General features: G+C 39.6%; 1 protein-coding gene across 1 annotated transcript in view; it reads left to right on the forward strand.

Moving 5' to 3' along the window:
• The window catches only part of PCDH15 (protocadherin related 15), a 913,479-nt gene that overhangs the window by 392,906 nt on the left and 493,092 nt on the right, over positions 1-27,481 (forward strand). The window contains exon 7 of the mRNA XM_029061331.2: positions 21,346-21,465. Coding sequence (XP_028917164.1) covers positions 21,346-21,465 — 120 coding nt within the window. The remainder of the gene's footprint in view (positions 1-21,345; positions 21,466-27,481) is intronic.

Raw genomic sequence — 27,481 nt, forward strand, 5'->3', positions numbered from 1 at the left:
GGATCGGGGGAGGGGTCAGCATGAAGGGTTGGGCTGGTTGGATAGAAGTGAACTGATGGGGAAACCTAGAAAAAAAATACAAGAATGGACTAATTAGAAAGAGGTGATTGAGGAGACATGTTGAGATCAGAGAAGTATGTGCCTCTAGAATCTTACAATCTTGGTGTACTAGAGCTTTAGGTACCTTTAGTTTGGTCCCAAGTTTAATGTCCCACCATCAGTGAGTCTATTTCTCAAAAGTCATACTGACCTTTTTTCTCATGGTATTTATGTACCATTGGATAGGGAAGTAGGCTGTCTCAATGCTTTCCCAAGTCCTTTATGTACCACTTTCTCCAGTACTAGTGAAGCAGGGAAAAAGTAGGAGAAATCTTCCACATGCTTCTTTCCTCCGTGCCATCAATCAATCAATTGTATTTATTAAGAGCTTACTGTGTGCAGGGCACTGTACTAGGCTCTTGTGAGAGTACAATATAACAGAGTTGGTAGACACATTCCCTGCCCACAGTGAGCCTACAGTCTATATGCCACCATCTCCTTTCACACCCATCCCACTGCATCTTGCTGTGCCCTCCTCCTGTCACTGCATCCTTCCAGCTCTCTCCATATTCATTCATATTCATATTCCCCCATCTCTTTCTTAGTTTTCCCATGTCCCCCCATTTTGTGATGCATCTTTCCATCTCCCCTCTTCTCCCCCATCTCCCGCCACATCTCATATCCCCCCATATGCCATATGCCATTCCTCCTCCACATCTCTTAGCCCGGACCCAGTTGGACTGCAGATCTCTCACTTATGCCCTACCCATGCCATTAATTTCTTAGGAAAGCCAGAGGGTAAACAGGTAAGGAGTGGGTGGACTGCCTGGTGGTCTGTTGGTATGCTCTATATGATATATGATACGAAAGAAAAGTGACTTTATGGACTCATTCTTCCCTAGCCACTGGGCACAGGCTCTGACTCAGCACAAACAGTTCCAAATCTGTATTCCTTGCTTTCACTTGCCCTCAAGAACCCAGGATGAAGCCACCTCCATTTTCCCTCCCTCTCCTCATCCCTGACACCCTCCAGGGCAGGAGCCAGGAGCTCTCCTGGCTTCAGGGCCATCCACTCTCATCACCTGGCTAGCAGGGGAAGCATAAAGCTTGGAATATCTTGGTAAGAGGGAATGAGTGTGGTAGGGACATGGGTCTGGGAACCAGAATGGAAAAGGATCCTGTTCCTGAACCAAATAGATGTGAAAGCAATGAAGGTGAAGCAATCAACATGAAACTTGCAGCAAATGCTGGGCTACAGGTGGTGATATCGGTGCTATTCCCCACTCTCATATTTCATGCTGAGTGCAAGGTTTTGTTGTGTTTTTTTAAAATATAATTGCTTTTTGTACCCTCATATTGAGAAATTGAGCTTAAATTTAAACTCAGCATGTTAAGCTTTATAAGATCTTATTTTCAAATAAAGCAGCGTATGCATCAGCAAATCTGACAGCTCTTTCCATTTGAACCATAGTTCTTGTCCACTGTCCAAAAGCCTACATGATTGTCCAAAAGCTTACTTTTCATCCTGAAGAGGCCATTTTATACCTTGCAGATATAAGGTTGAGGCAACAGGAAGGAATATATGACCTTTCAGCAATCTGAGAAATTTTTCAATGTTCTTTTTCCCCACCGATCAATCAGTGGTATTTATTGACTTCTTATATAGTCAGAGCACTACTAAGCACTTGTGAGAGCACAATACAACAGAGTTGGTAGCCATGATCCTTGCCTTCAAAAACCTTACATTTAATAGGGGACGCAGACATGAAAATAAGTTAATTATATGTGGCAGAGTACAAAGATTTGTACATATGTGCTGGGGGACAATATTGTCATGTTCAAAAATGGACAGCTACATGTAACCCAGAGCTGTCACAGTATTTCAAACTGCTTTACTCTATCTGTAAAATATTTCTGCTCTCTTTGTGTAGTCCTTTCTTACAATTCAAAAGATATTTGGCAGTCTTGGTGACATATTGTTTCCTCAGCTGTCCTGCATAAGAAAAGCTGTGATTAGCAAAGTACTGCTTCACTTCATGCAAATTAACTGCCTTCCAGCGTTATTGTCTTTGTGAGATTCTCTGGGATGTAAATTAAGGTAATTTTCAACGTGGCCTAGTGGACTGATCATGAGTTGGGGAGTCAGAAGAACCTGGGTTCTAAATCCTAGCTCCACCACTTGGCCATTTGACCTTGGCCAAATCACTTCTCTGTGCCTCAGTTTCCTCATGTGTAAAATGGGGACAAATACTGTGAGCCCCATGTGGGACAGGGAAATGTCCAACTTCATTAGCTTGTATCTACCTCAGTGCTTAGTACAGTGCCGGGCTCATTGCAAATGCTTCACAAATACCATGAAAAAGGTAATGGGTCTGCTGAAGAAATCATCTGTCATCTTTGTGGTAGACCCAGGTCTTGCACCTACCCAGAATCCTGTCTATAACAAATGCTATAAAGGCTCTGTAGACTAGTCTGAAGTTTGATGCCACAGTGTCCCAACATATTGGCCTTTTGATTTAGTTTTGTCTTTGTACACTAATCATTGAATAATAAACTGCTTAGATATCAGAATTCAATGGCTGTATTCAACTCAATCCCCTATGAATTTTTTGCCTAGGGTTTCCTAGGTGCAGACTGGAACTTAACTTCAGTAGCAGTCATAGTATTGACATTTACTGAGTACTTACTGTATGCAGTACACTGTATTTAGCCCTGGGAAAGTACAAAAACAAGAAGTTACACATTTCCTGCGCAAAAGAAGCTTTCAGTTTAGGCTTATCGACTTCACTCATTTACTTCACTTACATCTTCAGACTATTCAAGCTCATTGATGTTTGAATCCTGTTGAATTTGAAGAGCTTCCTGTATTCTAACATTGAATTCTGGATTCTCTTTTGCATCTTTAAACATGGCCATGTAGAATAAGTCGACTAAGACTGTACTTATTACGCAGACCTATTGAACTCCAGGTGCTATTTGATGTGGGTTGAATGAGAAATGGCTGACTATATCAAAGTAGACTTTCATGAAGTTCTCAGGGCAGCTAGCTTATTTGTTTGGCTAAAGAATAGAAGAAATAGGCCTTAAAACTTTTCTCTATCTGACATGCTATGGTTAAAGCCAACACTGTCATCCTGGGAGAATTTCAGTCAATCAGAATATGATTAATGATGTTCTGTAGTAGCCAGTTCAGAAGTATTCTGCCTCAGTTATTGGTAGCAAAGAATTGCAGTTCAGTGTCCCAATGTCCCTGCTATTTCAATCAACCAATCAATGGTATTTATTGAGCACTTTTTGTGTGCATAGCACTATACTAAGTCCTTGGGAGAGTATAATATAATGAGTTGGTAGAATGATCCCTGCCCAAAAAGAACTTGCAACCCAGAGTGGGAGACAGACATTCAAACACTGCACATAGGTGAAAGGGTAGTCAGGAGGAAGCTATCAAAATGAGTTATGCAAGGGCAAGGAAATAGCCACTAAAGTAGGACTTGCTTCTTCCCAGTTAAGTCAATATTCCTTACCCAGTCTATTCATAAGATTTTTGAGCTGCACTGGTCAATATGTCCTTGGACACACTGATGCAGGTGCATATAGTACTAATGTGTTTCATGGGACAAAATCACTGGTCCTTTTTTAAAGCCTATAGAAAACTTTCATCCATTCATGAAGTGATTCCCTAACTAAAATATGTTATGACATATATGGCTACATTGACCTTGGAATGCAACAATCAGTAGTATTTACTGAGCATGAATTATGTGCCAATCACTGTACTCAGCACTTGGTAAACTATAATTTAGTTAGTAGGCTTGATTCCCTGTCCTCAAGGACAGTAGAATTTGTATTCATTAACGTTGAATTTGTTGATGGAATCACCATATGCCCATTACAGATAAGGCTTTCCAGAATGGACAGAATTTACAGTTAAAAGAAAAAATAAATGTTAAAGTGTGCACTTTAATATTTTGTTTATGATTTTAAAATGACAAATCCATAGTAGTTTTTAGTGAAGATACATTAAAGCATAAATACATTCATCAAAGGAGTTTATTAATTATAATTATATTACATGGGCAATAATAATCCCTTTAACCATTTTTAAGCCTTTCAAAAATGGGTTAATAAATAAATTGCAATAGGCCAAATTAGAGATTCCAGAAATTCTTAGTAAGTACTTAATATATAACCATGATTGCTATGCCAGAGTAGATATATTCAGGGCTCATGATCTATTTTTATCCACATTTAATAGATGAGGAAACTGAGGCTCAGGGATGTTGTGATTTATCCAAGGTCACAAGAAAAATGATTTGCAAGCTCTTTCCATTAGGCCTCACTGTCTCCAAAATTATTAAAAAATTAAAATAATAATAATAATTGTGGCATTTGTTAAGTGCTTACTTTATTCCAGAGCTGTTCTAAGTGCTGGAGTAGATACAAGATAATCAGGGAGGACTGGACACAGTTCCTGTTCCACATAGGGCTCCCAGTCTTAATCCCCATTTTAAAGATGAGGGAACTCAGGCAAAGAGAAGTCAAGTGTATTTGTCCAAAGTAACACAGTAGGTAAGTGACAGAATCAGAATTGAACCTATGGCCTTCTGTGGCTCTCAGGCATGTACTCTATCCACCTGGCCACATTACTTCTTATTTGAAGGATTATTTGTATGCAGGATCAAATGCTCAATCTAGAAAACTCTATTAACAATTTTGAGGTGATTTGTTTCAGTTCCCACATAGTGGATTAGTATCATTGATGATAGCATCCTTGTTAACAGTAAAATGAGAAAAAATAATCTGATTACCTACACATGAAACCCCATAAGCACATAAACCCCATACATCAACCTCAAGATTCATTTTTATGCTTCAGTAAAGGGTCATTAGAAAGTCTCTCTTGTTACAATGAATTCAAGATAAATGGAACACTTTATGATCAAAATAAATGTTAGAGTTATGTTTTAAGCTGAAATGAGTTTCTAAAAAGGGCAATAAACATTTTTCTTAAATGAAATGTGTCACTAGGTAGTAGAAGCAATTCATTGTCACCTTCTTATGCAGTGGTTGGTTTACGATCCAGTTTTGGAAACTGGAATCATCATATTTAATGAGGTTTTTTTTTTATTTCACTTTGTGTTACTGTTTTGCTTCTGACATCTGACATCTTCTGACAAGACACCACTGTGTCCTTCAACAGTACCTGTTAGATTAATGTCATCATTAATTTAAAAAATAGGTTCAAGGGTTTAACATTTTCTTGAAGATTTCGGAGAGTGATTAAGAAAAAAATAATGATCCTATCAATCAGCAGCATAACTTTTTCCCAACAAATTTGAACTATAAAATTAATAAAGTATACTAATTTTCCTTTTTGTTTGTTTACAACTATGTGTCAATCCAAACTTCATCTTGTCTACAAATTTTTTTTAAAAAATATACAATTCAGTTCATAGTGGAGATGAGTTAAATTCACTTACTGTTTGTCAATCCTGTTCTAATCATTTGAATAGATATCTTAATCAGTTGGACACAGTTCCTGTCCCACATGGCACTCACAGAGTTAAGTAGGAGGGAGAATAGGCATTGAAACCCCATTTTACAGATGAGAAAATAGTCACAGAGTATTTAAGTAACTTGCCCAAGTTCACACTACAGACAAGTGGTAGAGCTGGGATTAGAAGCTAGGTCCTTTGAATTGAAGTCCAGTGCTCTTTCTACTGGGGCACGCAGCTCCTCAAATCATTCAGTCAATCATTAGTATTCATTTCACCTACTGTGTACATTGCACTGTACTAAATGCTTGGAAGAGTATAGTAAAGTTAGATGACATATCCTTGCTCTAAAGGAGTTTACAATATTTTGGGGAAAGCAAACACTAATATGAATTATAGATAGCTGGAAGTAATAGAGCATAACAGAAAATACATAAGTAATAGGCAGTGTATAGGAATAAGGTCAGTACCCAATTGCTCAAACAACACAAAAGCGCTGAAGTGTAAATTGTGAATTTATAAGAAAAATAGATAAATTAATTAGGAAAAGCCTCCAAAAGGAGATGTGATTTCAGAAGAGCTTTGAAGTTTGGGAGAAAAGAGGTTTTCTGAATGTGAAGGAGGAGGACATTCCAATCAAATGGAAGCTCCTTTAAAGCACTCAATCACTTTGCCCATCCTATTCATTCAATAGTATTTATTGAGCGCTTACTATGTGCAGAGCACTGTACTAAGCGTTTGGAATGAACAAGTCGGCAACAGATAGAGACAGTCCCTGCCGTTTGACGGGCTTACAGTCTAATCAGGAGACAGACAGACAAGAACAATGGCAATAAATAATGGCAATAAATAAATAATGGCAATAAATCCTACCCTATCTGGTTGCTCTCCTACTACAACCCAGACTGAACAAGTCACTCTTCTAATGCCAACCCAGTCACTGTACCTTGATTTCATCTCTCTTAACTCCAAACTCTCGCCCACATCCCGCCTCTGTCCTGGAACACCCTCTCTCCTCATATCCAACAGGCAATTACTGTCCCCACTTTCAAAGCCTTATTGAAAGCACATTTCCTCCAAGAGGTCTTCTCCGACTAAGCCCTCATTTCCAACTTCTTCCACTTCCTTCTGTATCTCCCTTACACTTGGATTTCCTCCCTTTATTCACCCCTCCCTCAGCCCCACACACGTACGTACATATCCTTAATTTATTCTACCAATCCTGTGTTATATTGTACTTCCCCCAAGCACTTAGTACAGTGCATAGGCACGCAGTAAGCACTTAATAAATATGACTGATTGATAGATGAAGCATGAACAAGAGTTCTGGGGGAAGGAGAGACAGAAAAAAGACACAGTAAGTAAGTTGGCTTAAAGAAATGAAGCTATGTGGTAGTTGGAGAATAGAGTAGGTGAGTAGAAGAAAGATTGCTTATTTATTCATTCATTCAATTGTATTTATTGAGCACTTACTATGTGCAGAGCACTGAAGTGGGCAACCATTTGAGGTTTTTGAGTCACCGGGCAACTTGTGCAGAATGATGTTTCAGAATCCAGGTTGGAGAGTAATAATGAATGGAGAGAGGAGAAACTGGAGACTTGGAAACCATCAAGGAGGCTGATGGCAGCAGTAGTCAAGCTGCATTATGAGAAGTGCCTGGATGAGCATGATGATTGTTTGGGAGGCGAGGAAGGGACAGATTTTGAAAATGTGGAAATTCCACTAAGAGGTTGTAGTTGAAGCCATGGGAGCAGAGCTGCTCCCCAAGGAAGTAAGTGCAGATCAGGAGAAGGGGAAAATAATAATGATTGAGGAATTAGTTAAGCACTTATTGTATGTCAAGCACTGTTCGCAGCATTGGGGAAGCTACAAGATAATCAGGTCAGACACTGTTCCTGTTCCCTCCACTCAGGGCTCAGAGTCTAAGTAGGAGGGAGAACAGGTATTGAATCCTCATTTTATAGTTGAGGGAACTGAAGCACAGAAAAGTTAAGTGACTTGCCCAAGATCACACAGCAGGCATTTGGTGGAATGGAGATTAGAATGTAGGTCTGCTGACTCCCAGGCCCACAGTCTTTCCACAGTACCATACTGCTTAAAACTGTGCATGTCAGCATAGATAGTGCATGGAAAGTAGAAGTCAGAAAATAAAATTGAGAAGGATTGGCCAGAGATATAAGGAGAGAACCAAAAGAAGACTATGTCTAAAATGCCTAGTGTTTCCTGAGTTAGAGAGAGGTGCACAGTGTTGAAAGCAGCAAAGAGGTTAAGGAGGATTATGATGGAGTAAAATCTTTAAGATTTGGTGACCTTAGAGAGAGAAGTCTCATCTGAATGGAATGACAACTCTGGTCACATCATTATGAGCTACAAAATATGGATGGGGGAAAGAAACCATCACCACAATGAATAAATTAAATATATGTATACAGAAAGCTTAATTCCAAATAAAAACCTGTTTGGAATAACTATACATGGAAGAAGAGGAGGAGAAAAAGCATGAACACTAGATTCTATATTGGCTTAGCAGAAATCAGTGAATCCCTTCATTCTCTGCAGTGTATTATCAGTCAGTAGTACAGCTCTTTCTCTGTGCAGAGCACTATACTAAACACTTGGGAAAGTACACTACAATAGAGTTGAGTTCCTTCCTTCAAGGACCTTAATGCCAACTTCATGGTGGTAATCAAGGCTATCGTTTTTACCTCTAAGAATTTTGGCTAAGACCACCAGCGTGAAAAGGAACTGCACAGAGCTAAATACTGAACCCATTAATTGACTGAACCAATACCACTTCAACAAAGACTGTCACCAAAAATCTAATCCTGCTTGCTTTCTTCAAAAACTTTGCTTCCTCTCTGTCTTCCCACCCATCTCTGTGCAGAATGAAGTGCATGCACTTCACGTGATATATATGTAGTTTGTTTATTCATGTGTATTAATATCTGTCTCCTCTTGTAGACTGTGAACTCATTGTGGGAAGGGAATGTGTCTATTTATTGTGATATTGTACTCTCCCAGCTCTTAGTATGGTGCTTTGCACATAGTAAACACTCGATAAATATGATTGAATGTATTAATGAAAGAAGGATAAGCACCTCTGTTGCAGCTTGATCAATGATGCAGTTTCACATTATGGTAGGGCTTGGGGTATTTCTTACATGAATGAAAGCTTGGACTTTTTGAAAAAACACCTAATAAAATGAGGGATTAGTTCTGGAAAGGATCCAATCTGTCCTTCACTATGCTTGAAAGGTTCAAAAGATGTCATCCTCCGCCTAGTAAACCAAAGAAACATGGAACACCAAAGTTTAGGACCAAAGCAAGGCTGATGATAGTTATGTTAGGAATTATAGTTTTCCATGAGGAGAATGTTGCTTTGTTTCAACACAAAATTCCAAAGAAAAAGTCATTTCTTGATTTGAACAGTTTCTTGCTTAAAATAGATGTTTTTGTGCTACTTTATTACTAGGAGACATTCCAATGATTTTTGAGATAATACTGATTTTAAAGAAAGACACTAAATGTGAGTTATAGAAGCACATTTTTCTCCTGCTGTTCTCTAATTAGAAATTCACACTGCATTGGGAACAGCACATACCATTGAAACCTTCGGGAGATAAGGAAACCCTCTATTAGTAGTAATAATCCTTGAACATTAATTGTCTAAAATATTGGCACCGTAGTTGCTCATAGTTACAGTCTAATCCAAATTCCCTTTACTTTCAATGTAATTATTTAAGACCTTTTCCTTTTGGTACAAAGAAAATTAATCTCTGTTGGTATACATCATCCAAATACTATTAACTCACAATGATTACCTGTAAATCCTATTTTGTTCTGCTATGTGGGGCCACTCTCCAAAGTACCCGGGTTTTTTTTAGTTAATGAGTAGTAATTGGTTAATTTATTTTCAGTGTGTCGTAAGGGTGATGAATAAGTGCATACGCAATTTATTTGCAAATAGAATAAAAATTTTAAGCACGAAAGTCCCATATTTATTCCTCCTGTAAGAAAATATGAGGAGTGATTGGAAAAAAAGCAAATCATTCCCCCAGATATTTTTAGGAATTTTAAATTCTCCTTTGCTATTTATTTCCCCTAGCACAGTATTTTCTAGTACTTACTTCCTAGTGTTTAGATTGGGATAAAACTTTCAAAACTCCTTGAGAGAGTTTACTACACCGGCTGCTTCCACTTCCTCTCCTCCAATCTCTCCTTGTCTCCCCTCCAATCTGGCTTCCTCCCTTTTCTCTACACCAAAGCCGCCCTCTTAAAGGTCACAAATGACCTCCTTCTTTCCAAATACAGTGGCTTTTATTACCTATTCCTCCTCGACCTCTTAACCGTCTTTGACCTCTGGACCACTCCCTATTCCTAGGAACATTAACTAATCTTAGCATAACTGACATTGTCTTCCGGTTCTTCTCTCTCTCTGGTCACTCACTGCCATTCTCTTTAGGAGGTTTCTCTTCTGCTTCCCACCCTCTAAATGTTGGAGTCCCTTACGGCTGAGTTTTGGGTCCCTTTTTATTCGCCATCTAAACCCACTCCCTTGGAGGACTCATTCACTCTCATAGCTTCAACTACTGCGGATGATTCCCAAATCTAAATCTCCAGCCCTTATCTCTCTCCTCTGCAGTCTTGTATTTCCTCCTGCCCTCAGGACATGTCTATTTGGATGACCCCTTAAACTAAACATATCCAAAACAGAACTCCTAAATCTTCCCACTCAAACCCAGTCCTTCCCTTCTCTTACCCATCACTGTAGAGGATACCACCGTTCTCCCTGTCTCACAAGCTTGAAACCTTGGCATTTCCTCAACTTATCTCTCTCATTCAACCCATATATTTAATCTGTCACCAAATCCTATCAGTTCTACCTTTACAACATTGCTAAAAGCCACTCTTTCCTCTCCAGCCAAACTACTACCTCATTGATCCAAGCACTTATCCTATCCTGCCTTGACTACTTAATCAGCCCCCTTACTGACCTCCGTCTCCTGTTTCTCCCCACCCCAGTCTATACCTTACACTGCTTCCTGGATCGTTTTTTCTAAAAAAAAAAAAAAGTCCTGTGTATGGTCCCCCATTTCTCAAGAACCTCCAGTGGCTGTCCACCCACCTCCACGTCAAACAGAAAATTATTAACATAGACTTTAAAACACTCAATCACCTTGATCGCTATTATCTTACTTTGCTGATTTCGGGTAACTCAGCACATTCATTTCACTCCTCTAACACCAATCTACTCACTCTACCTTGATCTCAACTATTTAACCACTGAACCCTTGTGCATCCTTGACTCTGGCCTGGATGGGAACTTCCTCCCTGTTCATATCTGGCAGATGATCACTCCCCCAACCTTCAAAACCTCTTTAAAATCATATCTCCTCCAAAAGCCCTTCTCTGACTAAGGTCTCATTTCCTCTACTCCCTCTTCCTAATGTGTCATTCTGGTACAAGGATCTGTTAACCTTATTCAACCCAATCTCAGCCCCACAGCACTTTTGTATTTATCAGTCACTTATGTTGTCTGTCTCCTCCTATAGACTCAGCTCTTTGAAGACAGGTAATGTGTCTGCTCACTCTGTTATATTGTGCCCTTCCAACCCCTAAGAACAGTGCTCTGAAGACATTAAATGCTCAATCAATATGATTTATTGATAGATTGTGAGAATAGCTTTGCTTGATCAAAGTCCAATGAATATTATAAGTGATTTAATACCCTTAGTTTAAAATGGACTTGCCCAATTTAATAAGCATTATATAATTCCATCAATACACTCACAAAAATAAGGCAAAAAAATGAGATAAGGTGCTTCCTTTATGTAATAGAGACAAATATTAGTTGGGCCTAGTTACATTGGCTCTCATTTACCTGTGTGATTGTAGCTAAAAACTAGTATAGGTAATTCAAAAGAAAAACAGTGAAGGGAGGACATGTTATACCTCATGTGACCAATCGGGAGAGTTTGTTTGGGAGAGTGAAGTTTACAGAGAAACATTTTGAAGGAATAAGAAAGGCTCATAATTTTGCTTTTTTTGTTTTTTGTTTTAATCAGTTGCACAGTTTAAAAATCTGTCCTGGATAATTGACTTTTCATTTTACTTCATGCAGAACATCATTGATACTCTGATGTAATCTGCTAGATTGTAAACCTCGTGAGGACAGGGAATGTGTTTCCTAACACTCTTATACTTCCCCAAGTGCTTAGACCAGTGCTCTGTACAAACTAAGTGTTTAAATGTTATGAATCAGTATGGCCTAGTGAATAGAGCATGGTCTTGGAAGTCAGAGGATCTGGTTCTAACTCTGATTTACTATACTCTCCCAGGAAATTATAGTATGGTGCTCTGCACACAGGAAGGGCTCAAGAAATACCAGTGATTGATTGAATACTATTCCAAACACTGAATATAGTTCATTACACAATAAGTTCTAAATAAATTCCATTGATTGATTGAAAAGTATAACAAAAAAGAGTTTTCACCTAGAGAAAACAAAGAATAAAGGACAACTTCAAGTAGAGTAACTTTATTTTAACATATGAACGGTAACATTTTGGAGGGCTAGGCCGGGTGTTCATTTCCACCAGGGATAGGAGGTAAAAAAGAAAATGTTACAGCAGATTGGGAGAGGACTGAAGTTTGATACAAGAAAGATCTATTTATAAAGTACAGCTGCTTTCATCCTTCTTCTTGTGGATGAGGAAAATGAGGCATAGAGAAGTAAATGACTTTCCCAAGGTCACACAGCAGACAAGTAGTGGAGCCTCATTAGAACTCATGTCTCCTGACTCCCAGGCCCAGGCTCTTTCCAAAGGTCCATGCTGCTTTATTGTTATAATTATAATAATTGTTATAATTATTAAGAGACAATGGGAGTAAATTTCCTAGATTTCAAGCCCTCTTCTATTTTTGCAGATCCTACGCATTGCTCATTAATTGTAATTATGGCCCATCTTTCTAGTTTTTTTTTTTTTTGGTATTGGTTAAATGCTTACTCTGTATCAGACACTGTACTAAGCACTGGGATAAATACAAGCTAATTAGGTTGGACACAGTCCCTGTCCTACATAGGACTCACAGTCTTAAATTTCATTTTACACAAGAGGCAACTGAAGCACACAGTAGTGAAGTGACTTGCCCAAGGTCACACTGTAGAAAAGTGGCAGTGCCAGGATTTTCTGACACTCAGGCCCATGCTCTATAATAATAATGGTGGTATTTGTTAAGCGCTTACTATGTGCAGATCACTGTTCTAACTACTGGGGGAGATACAGGGTAATCAGGTTGTCCCACGTGAGGCTCACAGTCTGAATCCCCATTTTACAGTTGAGGGAACTGAGGCACAGTGAAGTGAAGTGACTTGCCCACAGTCACACAGCTGACAAGTGGCAAAGCTGGGATTCGAACCCATGACCTCTGACTCCCAAGCCTGTGCTCTTTCCACTGAGCATGCTGCTTCTCATAGAGCCATACTGCTTTCTTTTTATTTTACTTTTTGAGCCCTGTCCTCCCACTTAAAGCAGCTGAAATCCTTTCTTTTTCACCTTCAGTACTGTGTCTCAGTTGGAAATATGCATGCATAGCTGATGGTGGTAACCGTTGGTGATACTAGGAACAGTTTAGAAGAGAGAGGTCAACTCCCTTAGCTACAGCAACATTAAAGTCCTATCTTCTCTTCAGAAACTATCAAATTCCTACAACACACCTGCTTTGGCTGTTTGTTTTGCTGTCATCACGTTTTCCTTCAGAATGATAAGGAGTTTTCAGTTTTTAGAAATACCATTACAAAATGTTTTTCACTGAATAGAAGGGAAAAAATGTTCAGGGTCAGTCATGTAATTTATAGTCAGTGTAAAAAGAATATGAGGCCATATAAAACCATGCCAATTTTTGGTTGCCAATGAAAAAGTGTATGATGAGACCTTGAATAATTGATGAAAACATTTCAATTAACCAAAACTAAACTGCAAGCACCTTGTGTTTTGATTTTGTTTCTTTGTTCTTAAAGATGGTAAAGTTTACCTGTAGCTGTGTGTATGGGTGAAAGGACCGATGCAGGATCCCTGCCATGACTAGATTTTAAGAAACAGCATGGTATACTGGATAGAGCACAGGCCTGGGAGTTAGAAGGTCATGGGTTCTAATCCTGACTCTCCCACTTGTCTGCTGTCTGACCTTGAGTAAGGCACTTCACTTCCCTGTGCCTCATTTACTTCATCTAAAAAATAATAATGTTGGTATTTGTTAAATGCTTACTATGTTCTCAGCGCTGGGGATCGAGACTGAGAGTCCATATGCGACAGAGACTGTGTCCAACCTTATTTGCTGCATCCACTCCAGAGCCTAGTACAGTGCCTGGCACTTAGTAAGCCCTTAACAAATGCCATTATCATCATTATTATTATTAATATTATCTTGGACTCACAGATTGTCTTTCATGTGCTGTCACATAAATTCTTGAGAAGCAGCATGGCTCAGTGGAAAGATCCCAGTCTTGGGAGTCAGAGGTCATGGGTTCGAATCCCGGATCTGCCACTTGTCAGCTCTATGCTCTTGGGCAAGTCACTTCACTTCTCTGGGCCTCAGTGACCTCATCTGTAAAATGGGGATGAAGACTGTGAGCCCCACGTGGGACAACCTCATTACCCTGTATCTACCCCAGCGCTTAGAACAGTGCTTGGCACATAGTAAGCGTTTAACAAATACATACACTATTATTATTATTATATTAATGTAGTGATTTAGCTATCCCCTGTTGCTCCAATGTGATGTAACTCATGGTGAAATTTGATCCCTATGTGTGAGAGTGTCCAGGAGATCAATATTAAACAATGTGCTTCTGCATTTATTTGTTCTTCACAGTGCCTGACTAATTTTCAATTCTCCCTCTTAGTGTCTTGAAAGTCCTCTAAGAATTTTCCTATTTGTAATTGCTACTTGCCAGGCTTTTCTCCTAACATTCTATGACTAGTCTACATCATCTGAGGTTTTGCTTCTTAAAATGACTCCTTATTTATAGTTCTGTCACTTCAGTTCAGTGCACGTCAGGCATTTAAGTATCCTACTCTCTTTCATTCTTCTCACGTTTCCCCATTTTAGATAAAATGGAACAATCATCGCTTTGATTTGATTGGGATGCATTTCAGGAACACATTGTTAATAATCCCAGATTGACACTTGATGTACAGTTACCAACCGTAGGTTAAGTAGATAATTGCTCAGTGAGGTAGAGGAGGCTTCTGTGATAAACCCAAGTCACATAACTTTCACAGAGGTTGGCAGTTCAATTGACTTATAGACCTTGGTTTGTTTCAAAACTTGATGTCCTCTTGCTGGTGCAGTCTGCTTGTTAGTCTATGAACGGATAAACCACTGCTCTCTTTACATCAGTGGACATCTTCCTAACTAGACAAGCTGGTCTATCTGCAGTTACTCTTACTGTATTCCTCTCAGTTGGTTACTAAAGATGTGGTTGTCAAATATAAAAATGCATACATGATAAGAGATTTTGGTGAGAGTATTTTATATCACAAAACCAAATCCTAAGAAAGATTACTTATATGTGAGTTACTATCAAAAAAGGTTTTTTTTTTCTTTTTTCTCTACTAGTTGCTACAATACAAGTTCAGGATATGTTCAAAAGAGAGCTGTCTTCCATATAAGCCACCTACTGTTACATCAAATTGCTATTTCACTTATTTTTACTGAAAAATCCTCCTTCCAGAATTGTTTTTCTCTATTTCATTGCTTGTATTGTGAAATATATTTTTAGTAAGAAGATAATGTAGATTTGGTTACCTGCCTTTTGCATTTATTTTGCAGTGTGAGGGCAATAGAATGTTAGGGAATATTTTATCAAGATGATGGATAGTCTAATTGCTTTATAAAGTGGTATTTAAGGATTTCTATTTCCTTAATGAAGTGTACAAGTCATTCTATATTCTGAAACCTATAATTTTGACTATTGTTTCTTTTTTGGCTAATAGTGGGGGCAATAATGCATTAGATATAGCAAGACATAAGAATTTTGAATAGTATCTTAAGGCAAAATTTTATCCTGAAAATGAGTATTTTACCTGGCCTTTATTTGAAACTGCAAATGACATGATTTGGTGGGAAAAAGATCTCTTTGGGCCTGTTTGCTTGCAAGAACAAAGAGAAATTGCAGTGACTGGGTTCTATAAACTCTCTTCTAGCTTCCTAATCCCCATTCTGTGATGAGAAATTATCGTTGTATTCTTGAAACCCTTCTGAAATCAAGTTTCATGTCTCTGAGATTTATTTTTCTCTCAAAGGAGAGAATAGTTTGTCTGTATGAAAGATGCTCTTAGAAAATTCTTTATTGCTGATGCTGATAACTCCATTGTATTGCATTTTTCCAAGAGCTTAGGACACTGCTGTATACACAGTGAGTGTTCGATAAATACCACTAATGGATTGACTTTATTTTCTGGAAGAGTTCTGATATTTTAAAATCCTTAATTGAGTGTAGTTTTGAAATATCTAATCATTCATGTATTTTTCTTAAATCATCCCTATCTGCCCTGGTATAGTTTCTCCCCTGCATACCCAAACTACTGCTCCAGACTCTTGTGTCCTGTAGTGTTTTCTTGGCCATCATCAGGCTATTCACAGACTATCATTTATGTGCACGTTACATAGTCTTATCAGTGGTACAAGTGGGAAGAGTATATTTGAAGAGAAAATGAGAAAATCACCTATCCTAGCCTCTGATGAGTAGTAAAAAACAAGCTGAAAAGTAGTTAAGAAAAAATGGGTTTACAGATTTATCTGATAAACTAGAATCTGCTTACCAGGGCAAAGCCAGTAAAAGAAAGAGGTTTTTCAAGGGTCCCTTAAAGCTAGTAAACTGAGGCTTTGTCAGTTTTACAGTTGAGTCTACCTTGTATTACATTGTAGGATACAACTCTCAGGTCATATTTCAGGTCTGCTAACAAGAAAACTCTGAAACATTGCATGTGACAGAGCTTTTCTCCTTTCCTCCTCCTCTTCCCCCTTCTTTTCCTGACTAGCTTCACTTCATCATCCTCCAGATTTGCCTCCTTGCCCCTAGATTTCCCCTCCTCCTACTATTTATCTTATAATCAGCAGCTCAGATTGTCTTCCTAAAAGACCATGCAGAACATTATATGCTGCTCCTCTGATACATCCAATTATTATTTGTGATTCTTTTCAATGATTACTTTGCAACCTGGGTATAGGACACAGGCCTGGGAGCCAGAAGAACCTGGGTTCTAATACCAGCTCCTCCACTTGTCTGCTGTGTGTCCTTGGGGCAAGCCTATTCACTTCTCTGTGGCTTGGTAAAATGAGGGATTAATGTGTAAAATGGGGATTAATACTGTGAGTCACATGTGAGTCAGGGACTATATCCAACCTGATTAGCTTGTATCTTCCCTATGCTTAGAAAAGTGCTTGATGTAGTAAGAACTTAACAAATGCCATCATTATTATCCTCAACTCCAAATCCAGGCAAAAGTGTCTCCAAGGTTATTTTAGAAGTGACCAGACCATCTCTGCTGTGTCCTACAGCTTGGCAGCTATCCCATTCTTCTGACGAAGGATTTGAGCCATCCTACTCCCTTCTGCACAAGTCTCTGTACACAAATTGATGTCACCTCTATAGCTAAAGCCTGGATATCTCCCTGAAGACTTAGAGGTCCTAAGGGACTAGACTGCTACTCACCCCTACCTCCTCAGAATGGCTGAAGATTAAGTACTCCCTCCTAGGGTTCCCCAGTTGACCTATCTCCCCCAGAATATCTCCTGGATAATACTTGGAATATCTCCCCCAGACCCTACTGCACACAGGAAGTAAAATCTGAGATCTCTACAATACTTCATTCATTCAGTCGTATTTATTGAGTGCATACTGTGTGCAGAGCACAGTACTAAGCACTTGGGAAAGTACAGTACAGCAATAAACAGTGATATGCCTATAATAATAATGATGGTATTTGTTAAGCGCTTACTATGTGCAAAGCACTGTTCTAAGCGCTGGAGGGCATACAAGGTGATCAAATTGTCCCACGTGGAGCTCACATTCTTAATCCCCCTTTTACAGATAAGGTAACTGAGGCCCTGAGAAGATAAGTGACTTGGCCAAAGTCACACAGCTGACAAGTGGCAGAGCTGGGATTAGAACCCATGACCTCTAACTCCCAAGCCCATGCTCTTTCCACTGAGCCACACTGCTTCTCATATGCCTAAACCTAAAACGAGCTCACAGTCTAGAATGGAATAGCTCACAGACATTGATACAAATAAACTTAATTGCAGATATGTACATAAGTGCTCTGGGGCTGGGAAGGGGGAAGAGCAAAGGGACCAAATGAAGGAGATGTAGAAGGGAGTGGGAGATGAGGAAAAATGGGGCTTAGTCTGGGAAGACCTCTTGGAGGAGATGTGCCTTCAATAAGACTTTGAAGCAGGGCAGAGTAATCTAATCCCTTCTCAGATTAGAAGAGGGAGGGCATTCCAGACCAGAGGCAGGACATGGGCTAGGTGCCGGTGGTGAGATGGGCGAGATTGGCGAGATTGAGGCATACTGAGAAGTTTAGCAATAGAGAAGCAAAACATGTGGCCTGGGTTGTAGAAGGAGAGAAGAGAGGTGAGGTAGGAGGGAGATAAGGTGATGAAGTGCATTTAAAGCCAGTGGACAGGAGTTTTTGTTTAATATCAATTAAATCAGTTGCATTATTGAGCACTTATTCTCTTCAGAGCACTGTACTGTGCACTTGAGAAAGTACTGGTAAACATGTACCCTGCCCAAAAGGAACTTACTTACAGTCTCTAAGAGAAGATTGCTGTTTAGAGGAGGTTGAAGTTCTTAACAAGGTAACATCCAATACAAATCCAGTTCCAATCACTTTTCCCTAAATCCATTACTTCCCCCTCTGGTACCCTATGTACTAAGAATATGTCTCAGGGATCACATTATTCTCCCCTTCAGGGGCAGGATATCACCTTCTCCAGATTCCTGGCTGCTGGACTCTGAACCTCCAGGGATTCTTGCTGATCTTCTATGCCCCGTTTCTTTCCTGGGTCAGAGCACAAGCTCTTCCTGTGTCCTGCTCACTTCACCTCCCCTATAGATGAGCTAAAGGTATTGTCTTCCCCCCAGTCTTGCCCCTCCAGTTCTTCCCCAATCCTTCCCTCTGATTGGTTTGGCTTATACTTCCAGGAGGGCTACTCCTGTCTTCCTCCCCCCCCGTCCTGAGTGTGGGGGTGAGTGGACCTGATCTTTCATTCATTCAATCGTATTTATTGAGCACTTACTGAGTGAAGAGCACTGTACTAAGTGTTTGGGAGAGTACAGTACAACAATAAACAGTCATATTCCCTGCCACAATGGGCTTACAGTCTAGACTGGGGGAGACAGACATCAATAAAAATAAATAAAATTACAAATATGTACATAATTGATGTTGGTCTAGGAGGGGGGAAGAGAAAAGAGAGCAAGTCAGGACAACACAGAAGGGAGTGGGAGATGAGGAAAAATGGGGCTTAGTCTGGGAAGGGCTCTAAGAGGAGATTTGCCTTCAGTAAGCCTTGGAAGAAGGGAAGAGTCATTATCTGTCAGATTAGAGGAGGGCAGGCATTCCAGGCCAGAAGCAGGACGTGGGGCTAGAGGTCGGCGGAGAGACAGTGGAGATCAAGGCACAATGACATCCATCCCCTTCACTCCACAGAAATTACCTCTCAAAGGTCACACTGACCTCCTTCTTGCCAAATCCAAATCCAATTCTACTCCACCCAGATCCTCTTCAACCTCTTAAATGCCTTCAACACTGTGGATCACCCACTTCTCCTGGAAAAATTATTCGACCTTGGCTTCACCGACTCTATCCTCTTCTGGTTCTTATCTCTCTGGTCTTCCATTTTTGGTCTCCTTCAAGGGCTCCTTTGCCTCCCACCCTCTAACTTTGCAGTTCCCCCATGTTCAGTTCTGGGCCCCCTTTTATTGTCCATCTACACCCACTTCTTTGGAGAACTCATTCGCTTCCATGGCTTCAACTACCACCTCTATGCGGATGATACCCAAATCTATATCTCCAGCCCCAATCTCTCTCTCTTTTCAGTCTCACATGTCCTCCTGCCTCCAAGATATCTCTAGATGTTGTTCTGTCACCTCAAACTTAACATGTCCAAATAGAGCTTCCTATCTTCCCACCCAAATTCTGTCCTCCCCTTGTCTTTCCCATCAGTGTAGATGACACCACCATTCTTCTTGTCTCACAAGTCCATAACCTTGGGGTTATTCTTGACTCCTCTCTCTCATTCAACCCACATATTCAATCCATTACTAAATCCTGTAGGTCCTGTCTTCACAACATAGCTAAAATCTGCCCTTTCCTCTCCATACAAACTGCTACCACATTAATACAGTCACTCATCCTATCCCACCTAGATTACTGTATCAGTCTCCTTGCTGACCTCCCAGCTTCCTGTCTCTACCCAGTCCATATTTCACTCTGCTACCAAGATCATTTTTCTACAAAAATGTTCAAGACTCCTAAAAAGCTCCAGTGGTTGTCCATCCACCTCCACATCAAAGCAAAACTCACGATTGGCTTTAAAACACTCCACCATCTTGCCCCCACATACCTCACCTCACTTTCTCCTACAACCCAGCCCACACACTTCACCCCTCTAGTGCTAACCCCTACGTGGGCCTGGGAGTCAGAAGGGAATGGTTCTAATCCCGGCTCAGCCACTTGCCTGCTGTGTGACCTTGGGCAAGTCACTTCACTTCTGTGTGCCTCAGTTACCTCATCTGTAAAATGGGGATTAAGACTGTGAGCCTGATATGAGACAGGGACTGTGTCCAACCCCATTTGCTTGTATTCCCCCCGGCACTTAGTACAGTCCCTGGTATATAGTAAGCACTTAAAATAAATACCATTATTAGTAGTAGTAGTAGTAGTAGTATTTTCTCCTGACCTTAAGATCCCAGGTTATCCACCCCAGCTCTCTTCTGAAATTTCTGCAACTAGACCTCAGTTGACACTTTTTCTTCTCCCAAGATCACACTTGAACTGTACCTTTCTCTTGACCACCCTGTTTATTCTATATTTCATTTATAGTATTTTGCTTATTTTTGCTGTTAGCTTAGGTCTTATATCCTCCTGTTCCCAGTTTGATATATATCAAATTTGTGTTTACTTGTTACCCTGAATAGTTTGTAAGTTTCTTGAAGATGAGAATAGATCTTTTGCTGTTATCATAAGCCTCTATATGCCTAGTGTAGTTCTGTATTTTGGTGTTCAATAAATTATAATAAATGACTGAAGTTTCAAAAAAATTTACAGATAATATGTTCATGAGGGGTTATTAGGGCTAAAGCTTGGAGAAAATAGTTGGTGTATCCCTAATGACAAAAATTGGTCATTTCATGAAGTAGAACTATCTGTTCCTTTCCTCCATGTCATTTGCTATGTTTATATTTTTATTTTTACAAATGTATGCTTAAAACAAAATAGCATGTTTAGTAGAAGGGTTTCAAAGTTCCATAAGAAATCTCTACTTCATGCAATCAAAGATGCAAGCTTAAAATCCCCCAGTTTTATTGTTTTATATGAAAACCTTTGTTTCTCTCATGCGAAAGTTTTCCATGAGATGCTATGAATTTAGCAGTTGAGCTTTTCACTTTTCAAGCTCCTAGCACAGTGCTTGCACACAGTAGACACTCAAAAAAGATCTTATAAGAATGATTACAAATTCTACCCTAATAATGAGAATTGAAGAATTGAAGCTTTTTTTTTTTCCTTCATCCAGTTAACTCCAGTTGGGACCACCATTTTCACAGGATTTTCAGGAGACAATGGAGCTACCGACATAGATGATGGTCCTAATGGCCAGATAGAATATGTTATTCAGTACAATCCTGATGATTCGGTAAGTGTATAGCTCCTTTTTAATGAACATTCAATGTAGAAATTCCAGGAAAGGCTTATACCTAATTTGTTTTAATGGTACTATTTCTCCATAGAATTACTTCACCAATAATATTCTTATCACTAAGTACGTTTAAAGCATTTCTTTTCTTGTGTGTGTGTGTTATAACAACCATGCACTGTTTCTGATTGTTTTCTATCTTTAATTTAGGCTCTGCTATTTTTAGATCAAAGCTATCAAGTTCTTTAGAGAAAAACACGAACACTACTTTATTGTTGAAAGTCTACAGATGCTGTTTCAATCTTTTGAGGAAAAATTATTTTTAGTACCATCCACACTGATTGATAGTCAATACTGGCAGACTTATTCTCTCACTGGGGTTTACTTGGCCAAATATACTTTGCCGAATTTTTCCAATTCATTCTCACAAATTTCCTGTGAAAACACACACACAAACACACACACCTATTATATATTTGACAAAAAGGCAAAGACAGAGCTTTGTAGAAACCCTTCTCCCCACAGCACCATATCATGCCTTTTAACCAATGATTATGATTTAACAAATCCTTGTATTGTGTGTGCACTAAGATGATTGAACTCAGTACACTTTAGGATTTTAGCTCAAGTTTTACCATATTAAATAAAGCACATTAATGCAAAAGTCAGACTACTGTCTATACTAGAAAGACTCCAGTCCCAACTCCTCGAGGACCTGCTCCTCCATCCCTTTCTGGAGGACTGCTGGTGGCCCTAGACTGGAGGGGGTGGCTGATCCTGCTGCTAGGTAGTTGCTTTCACATGTCTTCTTTATCCCAGGGAGCCACGATGTAATAGTTTCCCCTGCCAGAGAAGAATTCCTGGAACAGCACCAGCAACACCCTCATCTTCTAGAGTGTAGGCTCCTTGTATGCAGGGAATTGTGTCTACCAACTCCACAGTATTGAACTCTCCCAAGCTGTTATACAGTGTACTGCAGATAGTAGTGTTCAATAAATATCATTCATTGATTGATTCAAGATCAACTAGCAGCCAAAGCAAGGAAGTGGTTGATGAGTATTTTCTGCTCATTTTAGATACACCAGGGTCTTCTTGGAGAAGATCAATATGGTGAAAGTGTGTATCCAGAAACAGCATGGATTAGTGGATAGAACACGGGTCTAGGAGTCAGAAGGACCTGGGTTCCATTCCCGGTTCCACCACTTGTCTGCTGTGTGACCTTGGGAAAGTCACCTCACTTCTCTATGCCTCAGATACCTCACTTGTAAAATGGGATTAAGAGTGTGAGCCCCATCTGAGACAGGGACTGTGTCAAACCTGATTAACTTGTATCTCCCCAATGCTTAAAACAGTGTTTGGCACATAGTAAACATTTAACAAATACCATAATTATTATTATCATTATCTCTTCTCTCTGTTTCTCTGCTTTCTGGAGATAAATTTGAATCATTGCTTCGCCATTGGGTATAAAAAAGGATGGAGATATATTTCATCCTCTTTATGTTATTTCATAATAACGTGCTTGATAATTATTTACAATAGTTTTTGTTAAAAATTTGCAGTTTGGTAAAAGTGTAACCCACCCATAAGTGTTGCCACAGAATCTACTCTTCCATGGGTATGAATTTGAAGTGGTTACTAAGCTAGTAGAGGTATTGATTGACCTGTGAAAGTTTTTCCATCCATAAGATTAGAGTTAATTGTAGAATAACTATGCTCCATTTTCCGCACTGAGATAATGGACTCTACTTATTAGCTCTCTCTGGTTTGCACTAGGGTGATGATATGGGAGTTTTCAGACCTAAATTCTGGCTAAATTGCCCTCAAAGTCACTTTAGTTGCTCTCAGAATGCTGCTAGTTTCTGCTGGACTCAAAAGGTTGCCATTGTTTCCCTTCCTGGAGTCATAAGGAGGGAGAACAGTTAATGCATGTAAGAGAAGTGAGGCTAAGGGAAATTAAGCAACTGGCCTACAGTCACACATCTGGTATGTGGTGGAACTGTGATTAGATTCCAGGTCTTCTGACTCCTAGGGCTGTGTTTGTTAATGTATCTTGTCTTATGCTGATGAGTCATCTCCGACCCATAGCAACCCCATGGACACATCTCTCCCAGAACGCCCCACCTCCATCTATCATCTTTCTGATAGTGCATCCACAGAGTTTGCTTGGTAAAAATATGGAAATGGTTTACCAGTGCCTACTTCCGCACAGTAAACTTGAGTCTCCACCCTCGACTCTCTCCCATGCCGCTGCTGCCCAGCGCAGGTGAGTTTTGACTTATAGGATATAGCCTTCCACTTGCTAGCCACTGACCAAGTTAGGAATGGAATGGATGTGTCTCTGCATGACTCTCCCTTCCATAGTAGAAACTGGTAGGGTATCGGAAAATCTCCAGGTGAGACCCTGAGAGGGTAAGCTTGCATAAATAGATGATAATACAGGGGAAAATCAGGGTCCCCAGTGATATGATTCGGAGAGTTCAATGTTATCCTAGGGTTTAACAGGGGAATGAAATATGCCCTTTTGATATACATTTTAGAATTGTGCTAGTGATTGGTTTAAAATCATATATAGACAAAAAGGATACTAATAGAGTAATCTAGAGGCTTTGTACTCCAAATCTCTTCTCTCATCTCCCCACATTTAGTGTATGTAAGAGGCTATTGGTAGGAGTCAAGTTTTTCTGGTGTTCTCACTCACTGTTGGTCAGTTCAAAAGACAACCAATTACATGTTCAGCCAGATAGTCCAGGAGAAACCAGTAAGCATGTATGAATCTTTTTGTGGAGGGCAGCTGTTTGACATTTAGTCTCCAAGATTGGGGTGAAGTTTGTTGACAGGAAGTAAGAAAGCCAGTAAAGGAGTGTGTGAAGATAGGAAGCAGCTATTAAGTTCCTTTAGATTTTGCCCTTCAAATGTTGATCTTAAATAGCCTCAAGATATTAGACCTTTTCCTCTGAGACACCTAAAGCCCTCATAAAATATTGTCTCATCTGTCTTCCTAACACCCTGAGAGGCCTAGAGGACTCATTCATCTGGGAGATATTGAAGCATGGTGAAAGAGAATAATTGATTCAGTGCCCTACAGAAAGTGGTGAATCGGGCACAAACAGCTTTTCTGTGGTTCCTCTAGACTGTAAGCTCATTATGGGCAGGGGAAGTTTCTGATATATTGTTATAGTGTACTCTCCCAAGAACTTAATACAGTGTTCTGCACACAGTAAGCACTCAATAAATACAATTGATTGATTGATTGATCCTGACCTGTTTTGGTCTCTGAGACTTGCTGAGACAAGAAGACCTACACATACGTATAAAATTTTGTTCTTCTTGATTGGGGAATGATTGCTATGTCTGTGATTGTTATCCAAAATGGGCTTACAATGTGAAAAAAGATGATACGTCATCACACTGCTCAAAGCCCTTTGTTTTCTTAACAATATGCATATTTCTTGAAAAATTAAAAGCACATTAGAGCTTCTATGTCAATTTCTAATTCATAATGGTGATATTTACACTTTGTCTAGTTATTTTCCTTCTGATGCTTGTCTGAAAGCTGAAGAACATACCTGTGCTGTTCTTTTTCTGACATTTATGTTTGTCTCATTGACACTGTCTCTACTTAACCAGAGTGGACAATTCTTCCTTCTGAGAAACCTTGTTTTTGGTTTCAGGGATCTGTGTCTTTAGTTCAAATGAAATATGTTTCTTCATAACCAACTGAACTGAAGGGACAATCAGCCACATGCAGTTTTTAAATTGCAGGAAAGAAAAATGTACTTTAGCAAGCCAGCCAGGCATCTGAGTAAATAGAAGAATGCTCTAAGCATTTTCCTGATTCACCATAACAAAAGATAAGCTATCATATAATTTTTGCACTATTATGGTACAGAGACCTTAAACAGTTTCATCTTTAGGTGAGAGAATATACCTTTAAGAACTGCACAGTTCAGCTTGAAGAATTAGGCAAAGTATAAAGCATTAGACAAAGTAGTATTTTGAAAAGGCTATGTGAAATAGAGTGTAAAGCACATTTTTTAGATTGTATTAAGCCATTTTCACACAGTGTCACCACGGACACATCTCTCCTAGAATGCCCCTCTCTCCATCTGTAATTTTTTTGGTAATGTTTCTATGGATACCAGTTTTCTTGGTAAAAATATGGAAATTATTTACAATTGCCACCTTCCATGCAGTAAAGTCGAGTCTCTGCCTCTCAACTCTCTTGTTGCTATGGGTCAGAAATGACTTAGCATAAGACAAGACTAGATCCTTACTGATCTCCAGATTCTCTTTAACAGCAAATTATTTCTGCCTGTTCATTATTAAATCCATCATACCAAATGATGGATTTTGAATAAAATCTTATGCCTTTCTTCATAAAATATAACCATCAAAAACATTTCTTTTCTTTTAAACTGAAAATTCCATAAAATCTGAAAGGTGCCTTGTCTGTTGATAAACATGTAAAATAAATCCTAGGTATTTTTATTTTTGCCCCAGTGGGGGCTTGCCAAAAAATCCAGGAAGCCTCAGTGACCACAACCCCATCTGTTACTTCATTACCAAAATAAATTTTAAAAAACCCTCCATAGGTACTTTGGCTTTCCCTTGATTTGGCAATGATGGTACCTTTAATTGTACCTTAAATTTAATTTTCTGTTTTACAAAAAAAAAAAAAGTTAAATGCTGGTTCCGCCCCCCTGTAGATTACTGAGCCAGGATAATCACAATACTGCCACTTGGGAATACCAGATGTACCTCTACTGACCTTGAAGTAACAGATGTAAGTTACTTCTCCATTTTACTTATCCATCACCTTCTTATCTTTACCCTGCTCTTGTCTTGCCCATCTCTGATCTCTTGCTCCCGTTTTCCCTAAGGCAAGAAGCTAACTAACTAAACTAAATCTCTTCCCCTCTTCAAAGTCCTACTGAGAGCTCTCCTACTCCAAGAGGCCTTCCCAGACTAAGCTCCCCCCTTCTCCTTCTGCTCCTCCTGCACGCTCTGCTCTTCCCCCTTCCCCCTTCACCTCCCCTCAGCTGAGCTCCCTTCCCCTCTGCTCCCCCTCCCCTTCCCAGCCCACCCTCTGCTCCTCCTCCTCCTCCTTCCCCTCCCCTCAGCACTGACCTCATTTGTATATATTATTTATTACCCCAAATAATGTTAATGAGATGTACATCCCCTTGATTCTATTTATCGTGATAATGTTGTCTTATTTTTGTTTTGTTCTGTTTTGCTTTGCTGTCTGTCTCCCCCAATTTAGACTGTGAGCCTATCATTGGGCAGGGATTGTCTCTCTCTGTTGCCTAATTGTACATTCCAAGCACTTAGTACAGTGTTCTGCACATGGTAAGCACTCAATAAATACTAATGAATGAATGAATGAATGAACTTCCTTTCCCACTGAATCAGCCACCCCTTAACCTTCCTTACTTCCAAAGTTCTACAATCTCACCTCCTCCAGCAAGACTTCCCTAACTAACTTTCATTGCCCTAATTTGGTGTCACTATGGGTTGAAGATGACTCTGCAGCATAAGATGAGACAAGACAATTCTTATTAACCTTTAGCATCTTCTTGCATCTATGTATTCATTTATACTCAGCACTTGTTTATTTGTCTGCAGTTGATAATTTCTCTGTCTCCCCTGATGGAGTGACAGAGTTTACTTCCTGTACTTGTTTTATACTTCCCAAGCACTTGGTACATTATACCTCACACACTAGACCCTCAGTGAACATTGTTATAATGACAACTACTACATCACATGTTGTATAGTCTTTTACTGTCAGATGACATATTTAATGGAAATCTGCAGTAATGTTGGTATTTGTTAAGTGCTTACTATGTGCCGAGCACTGTTCTAAGCGCTGGGGTAGACACAGGGGAATCAGGTTGTCCCACGTGGGGTTCACAGTCTTAATCCCCATTTTACAGATGAGGGAACTGAGGCACAGAGAAGTTAAGTGACTTGCCCACAGTCACACAGCCGACAAGTGGCAGAGCTGGGATTC

The sequence above is a fragment of the Ornithorhynchus anatinus genome, chromosome 3, assembly GCF_004115215.2.
Source record: "Ornithorhynchus anatinus isolate Pmale09 chromosome 3, mOrnAna1.pri.v4, whole genome shotgun sequence".
NCBI classification, from domain to species: domain Eukaryota; kingdom Metazoa; phylum Chordata; class Mammalia; order Monotremata; family Ornithorhynchidae; genus Ornithorhynchus; species Ornithorhynchus anatinus.